The 8,463-nt window shown below is 35.1% G+C and overlaps 1 protein-coding gene across 1 annotated transcript in view; it reads left to right on the forward strand.

Moving 5' to 3' along the window:
- Positions 1-8,463, forward strand: part of Arnt (aryl hydrocarbon receptor nuclear translocator) — an 86,367-nt gene that overhangs the window by 31,005 nt on the left and 46,899 nt on the right. The window contains exons 2-3 of the mRNA XM_012515004.2: positions 1,229-1,340; positions 5,872-5,916. Coding sequence (XP_012370458.2) covers positions 1,229-1,340; positions 5,872-5,916 — 157 coding nt within the window. The remainder of the gene's footprint in view (positions 1-1,228; positions 1,341-5,871; positions 5,917-8,463) is intronic.

Consider the following 8,463-nt stretch of genomic DNA (forward strand, 5'->3'; position numbering starts at 1 on the left):
ACCTATGTTGTTTATTTATTATTTCTTGCCTATATCTTATAATATGAGAAACTACTTTGGCAGGAACAATACACAATGTACTAACCATTGTTACTCTCCTAAAATCTTGTTTTGAGATTTTGTACCATTGTTTTTTTTTTTTTTTTCCTTTAAAATAAAATAACTGATGTCAAATAAAATAAAATAAATGGATGGGCCTTGAGTCTACACTCAAGTGAAATAAATTAGACAAATGTGTAAATATCACTTTGTCTTTCTGGTGTGAGAAACAAAGTATAAATAAGAATAAACATGTATAATAGATATTGTGAAATGGGAAGAAATTGTTCAAAAGGAAAGGGAAACTAGGGAGAGGAGGAAGAAAAGAAAGAAGGGAAAATGAGAAAAGAAAGATAAAATGGAAATAAAGCTTTGCAAATAAGGAGGGGAGGATGGGTTGAAGGAAGAGGAGGGGAAGTGGAAAAAAGAGGAATCAAGGTACTATGTACAAGGGCCGGCCAGATAGCTCAGTGGATAAAAGAGCTTGCTTAGGCAGATGCAGGGACTGGTATTTGATCCCTGGCTATGCCAGCCCTGCCCCTGGGGTGCACTGAGCTGGTGATTGAGACTGGGTATGGTGGTGCGTGAATGTAATCCCAGCGCTTGGGAGGCTGAAAACAGAAGGAGTACTATGAGTCTGATCTGTGTAGTGAGACTCTATAGACCCTGCACTAAATACATTAAAAAAAAAAAAAGGAGAAGATATGTACAGGTACAAATTCCCTGTGATGAACATGATCATTATGTGTACCTAAATGGTGCTAATAAACTTAGAAATAATAAAAATTTGTTATCAAGATTAGGTTATTTTTACTTTTGGGTTTTTCCATTTAATTTTCCAATTAAAATAAAGTAAGTTAGAAATATTTGTTGCATGAAATGTATAAATCAATTTTCCATTTGTTTTAAATTCATATTTTATCACTTTTGTAAGCTCTTAAAAGTGAAGGCTAGAGAATATGGTACTCTCTCTTGCCAACTGTGTACAATGGGGAAACTAAAGCATGGGGAAATACTTTGCTGATGTGAGACTTAAGAAGAGCAATCAAGATGTGAATATTTGTATCTTCTACACTGCTAGGTTATTATACGTAGCTTGAGCCTTTAATTCAACCAACTTGGTGATACTGATTATAAGCAGGGACCTTCACTTTTTAAATGTATATTTTATTTTATTTTTTTCTGATAGAAATGACATCAGATGTGCCATCACTGGGTCCAGCCATTGCCTCTGGAAACCCAGGGCCTGGGATTCAAGGTGGGAGTGCCATTGTCCAGAGGGCTATTAAGCGTCGACCTGGGTAAGTTTTGCGTATAGCATCATGAGTGTCTCTCCTATAAGCCAACCTGATTTAGTTAGTGTTGCAGTCTGCAACTTTTTATCTTATATACTGCTCTTCAGGATCAGAATTGCCTTATTTATTTATTTATTTATTTATTTATTCATTTATGTATTTATTGTGGCCAGCTCAGCCACCCTGGGGGCGGGGCTGGCACGGCATGTAGTGCCAGGGATCGAACCGTGGTCCCTGCAGGCTTGCCTAAGCAGGTGCTTTAGACCTCTGAGCTATCTCACCAGCCCCTAGTTAGTTGTTGAACTCACTTGACTATTTCTGATTTTCTCACTTCAACTGTTATTTACTATAGTGCTGCCTTATAACTTCCACAATCCCTGTACTTTTTTTATATAAAATTGCTGTCTTTATCTAAGTTTCTTATGAACAGATTGTGTGTGTGTGTGTGTGTGTGTGTGTGTGTGTGTGTGTGTAATCTCTACAAGGACTATGGCAAAGCCCAGAGATTTTACTAGATAATCTGTTGCTAAGAAAACTTTGCTGCTTTCATTAAGCTTTGTATCTATATTCTCAAAACTTTGATAAACTTTTTTGAATTTAGAGAATGTTAAACACTAGAATATTCTTTTTTAAGTTACTGTTACTTTGATTTGGAATGTAGAGTTCATTCAGTTCCAAATATATTTAGTAAATACCCAATTAGCATATGGCATTGTGCTGATTGCTGGTAGGATCCAAAGATAATTAAGGCACATTCTGTGTCCCCAGGTTGATCAAATCTTTTTTTTTTTTCCAAATTTTATTGATAAACAGATAGCAATGAGACAGTTTCAAATCAAATCGCAAGTACAGTTTCAACAAATAATACACTGCATATATTCTTCTTAGTGGTTAATTGCCATACAAGATGCGGACTTGAGATCCTATTTACAAACACCATTAGAACAAATCATTCTATTCATTAAGAGAATGCAACTATATATCTATCCCAACCACTTTGAATACACAGATACAAAATGGACATTCATCGGTATACCCCATTTGTTCTAAGTTCTGTTATTGAATATTGTAGGTGTGTAAACTCAGCAAAATATTCTAAAAGAGCCCAGTAGCCCATAATAGCATTGGGTCTTCTGATTAACTGGCAATGTCAGAAATTACTGACCTGAGTCCCCCACAGTTCAACATAACAACATGGCTTTATTTCCTATATTTCGTCTTCATACTTTTCTGCTGGATGGTTAAGACCAAGGTAAAGCAGGACCTATGCAATAAGAGTTGTAGCTTTTTGGTCTGAGAAGGTCAGTGAAATGCCCTAGGATTTATCCTGAGATCCTGTACCTCAGATTGTAGAACCTTTGTCAGTGCAGCCATGTGGATGAGTCACGGCCATTGCTTGGCCTGATCAAATCTTGACAGAGATAATCACTACACACATAAATATATTACATGATAGAAAAGGCAAATTTTTATAAACAACAAATACAGTGTTCTTCAGTATTTGGGAGCAGCTTCAGAAAGGGGTTTGCTTTGGAAAGGCCTTGAAGAGTGGCTAGTATTTTACATATCTTTGGGTATTAAACTTTTTATTAAAAAAAAAAAAACACACCCTAATCTTAACTAGTCTTTAAGCTTTGTTCCATCAGTAATGGTACAAGAGTCATCCTTGGGTCAAGAGGTAGCATGATTAATAAGACTTGTTATGTGTCCAACAGCTTTGTATATTTTAATCTTTTACTAAGGTATAGGATGAATAAGTAACTTCTAAGGTTGTAACGTTAGTAATTGCAAAATACATGAATCATAGGATATTAGCATTAGAAACCACTCTTAAGCAACATACTATGGTTATATATACTACAAACAGCAGTAGGATAAGTGCTTGCCTGGCAAGCACAAGGGCCTGAGTTCAATCCCCGATTCCACCAAAAACAAACAAACAAACCAAAAAAAAAAAAAACAAACAAAAGCAATATAAATGTCAAAATTAGGGGATCATTTGAGAAAGTTATATATTTAGCTAGGTAAAGTTGTACATGCATGTAACCCCAACAGCTGCAGATGAGAGGCTGAGGAGGGAGGATAATAAGTTCAAGAGTAGCCTAGGAAATGTAGTGCCACCCTGCCCTTAAAAAAAAAAAAAAAAGTGTTATAAGTGTTGTATCTGTCCTTTTGTTGTTGTTTTTTAAAATATTTATTTATTTATTTATTTTGAGACAGGGTCTTGCTATGCAGTTTGTGCTGGCCTTGTGCTCACTTTTGTAGCCCCTCCAGACTGGCCTTGAACTCACAGCAATCTTCCTGTCTCAATCTCCTGAGTGCTGGGATTATAGTCGTACGACACCACACCTGGTTCCTAAATTTTTATTAGTATAGTGAGTCCTCAACTTATGAATGAACTTCATTCCAGAATTGTTTTAAGTCAGATTTTTTCATAAGTCTATAATGAGTCTTTTTTTTTTTTTTTCTTGTGGTACGAGGGATTGAACTCAGGACCTTGTGCTTGCCAGGCAGGCACTTATTCTACTGAGCTATCTCCTCAGCCCCAGCCTATAATGAATCATATACAATATACCTGTGAAAGACAATTCACAACTTGAATGTTCTTAAGTTGGGGACTTACTGTACATGTTTGAAATACATAATAATTATATTCATTGTGAGACCCTGTCTTAAAATACATAATCTTAAAGTCTAGAAGAACAACAAAAATTCTAAAAACATTCATCAGATTTCTAGGTAATAGGTTTGTGAGTAATTTAGTAGTAGTAATAGTAGTATTTTAAATGAGACTAGCTTTTTTTTTTTTTTTGGTACCAGGGATCAAACTTAGTACCTTGTGCTTGCCAGGCAGGTACTTAAGCCACTGAGCTATCTCCCTAGTATAAGTGATTTATTATTATTTTAATTACTTTCCAGCTTTCTTGAAATGAGTAGGTATAATTTATAGTCAAAAAAGTGCATTTAAAACTTTTAAAAAATATTTCTTTTAAAGAAAGATTTGAAAATATAGAGAGAGGGCCGGGGAGATGGCTCAGTGGAATAAGCGCTTCCCTGGCAAGCGCAGGGGCCTGAGTTCAATCCCCGGTTCCGCAAAAAAAAAAAACAACGAAAATATAGAGAGAAAGCAAGAAAAGTGGCCAAAGTCAAATATTAAATTTTTATTGTATTTCCTGCAGTCTTTATAGATGTCTTTTTAAATAAGTTTACTCATAATTATATGGGTTTTTTTCATCATTTTCTAGCATAGCATTTTTTTGCCTTGTTATGTGTCCAATATTAATATAATTTTTTAATGCTTGTATAAAAGGAAGATGCACTTAATTCCTTTTTTTTTTTTTTTTTTTTGAGACAGGGTCTCTATGTAGGTCAGGTTTGCCTTAAATTCACTTTGGAGCCCAGGTAGGCCTTGAACTTATGATCCTCCTGCTTCAGCCTCCTGAGTGCTGGGATTACAGGTGTGTGCCACCACACCCAGCCTTTATTCTTATTTTAGGATGTTTAAATTATTTTGAAAATTTTACTAGTATTTGTAATGCTATACTGAAGGTTTTTTGCCTCCCCCATTTCCAATTTCTTCTTCATGGTAGTGTCTTAGAAATGCAGATGTTGGGGAGATGAGTAGGACTTTGACAGATGATCAGGGGCCAGGAAGGAGTAGGAGGAACAAAAAAAATTTTTTTTGAGTTGGTGCCATCTACTTTATATGCAGCTGATTTGGAGGCCCATCATCCCAGTATTCTGTTGATTATTTCTCTTCTATAGAGAAGCTAAGAATAATCACTGGGTTAAGATCATAACATGAGCCACATTTTAGTTTAATAGAATGCAGAAATTAATATGAGATTGGCCTACTTTATTATCTATAATCTGCCCTAATCCCCTCAGGTGAAAGTCACCTCTCCTTTCACTGAATGTCTATAACATGTCAGTTGTGTTCCTCATGTGGCCCTTTCCCATTTTTAGTTGTTTTATATTTGTATTTATCTAGGCAAAAGAGGGCATTGAGGTTTTGTTTTTATTCAGAATGTGGTATATATTTTATGTTCAGACTAACAACTTCTTATGTTTTCCTTTATGTAATAAAATCACTGTTTTGATAAATGTTTCAGAAAGCCAGTAGGGCTTGAGGGGTAGCTCAGTGATAGCATGTACCAGGCCTTAGGTTTGGTGTTCAGCACCACTACCAAGACAAAAGTCCTCAATTAAATTATTTATATTAATTTTTTTCTTTCCTGTTTTGAGTAGATTACTGTTCTTTCTGTAGAGGTTATACTCTGAGGCAAACCTTTCCAAAGGTGGCTGCTACCCCAGGGAAGTACTGGGTTAGCAGTAAGTACTCTTTTCTATTTTCCAGCTTCTTTGCCCAGTGTGGCATGATGGGGAAGATAATATTGTTGTTTGACTTCCACCCACTTTCTGTTTTCTTTCTTCTATTCAGGTGGTTGTACAGTAGGTGTATTGATAAACTTTAATGTTCCTTAATATTCTATATTATCAGTAGACTTAACAGTATTTTTTTATTGGCATTCCCCAGGCTGGATTTTGATGACGATGGAGAAGGGAACAGTAAATTTTTGAGGTAAGAGTTTGAAAAACCTTCTTCAAACTTACAGTGTGAAATTAATTACTGTGTACTTGTAACTTGTATTTATTTGATCTTGGGCCTAGTACCTTTTTAAACCACAGTTTCATGTTATATCCCATAACATTTTCAGGCATTCTTTTAATAATTTCAGAGGCAGTACCTCAGGGAAGAGAAGACAGAATTTTCAAGAGCTTTTATGTCAGTTGTCTGTTAATGATGACTTAAAAGAACAGTGGTTTATTATTTTTCACAATTCTGTGGATTGACTACCTGATTACTTTGCTAATCTTGACTAGACTTACTCAGCCTGCTGATCAGCTGAGAGTTAGACTTAACTGGGATGGCTGGTATCTGACCTTTTTTCCTGAAGGAGGTGAGACTAAGTTTCTTCAGATGGTAATAACTATGGTGCAAAAAGCACATTCTAGTGTGCTTAACAAACGTCTGCTTCTGTAACATTTGCTAATATCCCTGGGTCAAAACAAGACTTATGTTTATGCCCTAGGTCAGTTTTGGAAAGTATCAACACAAGGAAGTTGATACTTGGAGGAATGATTTGTTAATGTACTACTTTATCATGCCCTTTAATATCTATTGACTTCTCCAATAGGTACCAGGAATTAGAATTTGTATTCTTGAGTAATAAATCTTTTGGAGCATTGAAAATAGACCATTCAGTATATTTTTGAGGGGACTCTTCTAAAGGGGGATGTTCTTGCTGAATAGCAATTGTTTGACTTATTTCAATGTTTTTAAAAAAAGGAAAAAAGGAGTAAGATTGAAAAAATATTATCATGACTGTAGCCTTCCTTTTTTCTATCTCAAGTTGAAAATATTACCCAGGTAATCTCTATGTTGCTGAGTAGCAAGTACTTGGTTAAGTAAGTAAAAGAAGGCCTATTAAAAAAATTAATTCGTTATATGGCTCCACAGATTTCATTTATTTATCTTTTTAAAACTTATCGTATTATTTGTTTTATTATTTTTAACAGGAAAAGTAATATAAAATATTTTATTTCAAATTTGACATACAGTAAAAGTACATCTGCCTAAAGTTATTACAGCTTCCACTTTCTTGAGTATTCTTCCAGAAGTTTTCAGTGCATCTACAAGGTCTAAATGTGTGGATATACACAGATACATTAATATTTGCTTCAGTTTTTTTACATGAAAGTTGTCCGTATTTTATTTTTTATTTTCGTTTTTCTGGTTTTTTAGTTTTTGTTTTGTTCTGGGAATCGAATTCAGGACCTTTGTGCGTTTGTGCCTACCAGGCAGGCACTGTGCCACTAAGCTGTATTCCCAGTCCCCATATCTTAAATTACTTGCCATTGTTTAGCTTTATAATGTTTAGTATAATTAGTAATATCTCTTTATTTTTTGTAGTGATATTTAAACTCAAAGTTCTTATTTTTAGCTACTAAGTAGATAATGAATTGTGCCATATACTTTTGAAAATAACAGCTGCAACTTGGCTTCTATAAAGAAATAGTTACAAATGAAAGTAATGCTGTAAGAGGTCTCTTTAGATGTAAAGGGGCTAAAAAAATGTGAAGGGGGTGAGATTTTATTTTCTGGCAAAGGATTCACTTTTTCAAGAAGCTCTATTAGGAATTAATCCATTTCAGAATTGCTTTATAACAATAAGTTATTAGTGGAACAGTGTTGTATATATGAATGGTAAAGTTGACCTCCAGACTTTGTTTATACCTGTCAGTCAGTTAGATCTGACATGAGTCATTGATTCCACAAAATCCACGGGACACAAACTATGGTTATGTGCTACATAGCATTTTGGTCATCAACAGAATACTAGATTGCTAGTGGTCCCATTAGGATAGAATGGAGCTGGAAAATCTCTGTCACTATGATGTTGTGTTATAGTGGGTATTATAACATTGTAGCAGTAAGCATCACTCATATTACACTATCATTTTAAAAAGTACTGTGAAGTTACATGTAGTTTGTAAGACTTGGTAATAAATGACTTTGTTACATATTTACTACTTAGTATTGTTTTGCCAGGCTGGGGATTGCACCCAGAGTTTCTTGTGTGCTTGGCAAGCACTCTTCCATTGAATTATATAGGCAACCCCCATTGTTGTTAGATTGTGAGCCTTCTAAGAAAACAAAAACAAAACTAAATTTTAACATTAAACTGAAAATTTTGTGAAGGAGACTTCATATAACTTCCAAAACCACAAAACCATTTTCTGCTGAAGGTTGAGAGAATCTTTGCTGTGTCCTGTGGCAATGAGAAGACAATCTAGGGAGTAGTACTGTTTTGTCTTTTCATTATAACTTTTCTAGTAGCAAACAGAGTTTATCTGCCAATTAAGTAGAATTTAAAATTACTTTAAGAAGTTCTGGGGGCTGGGGAGATGGCTCAGTAGAATAAGCACTTGCCTGGCAAGTGCAGGGGCCTGAGTTCAATCCCCGGTTCCATAAAAAAAAAAAAAGGTTCTGGCTAGGTTTATGCCTGTAATCCTAGCTTGAGAGGCTGAGGCAGGAAGATTGCTGCCTGAACTCTTAAAGAAGATA

This window comes from Octodon degus, unplaced genomic scaffold, assembly GCF_000260255.1.
Source record: "Octodon degus isolate 3935 unplaced genomic scaffold, OctDeg1.0 scaffold00048, whole genome shotgun sequence".
Taxonomy (NCBI): domain Eukaryota; kingdom Metazoa; phylum Chordata; class Mammalia; order Rodentia; family Octodontidae; genus Octodon; species Octodon degus.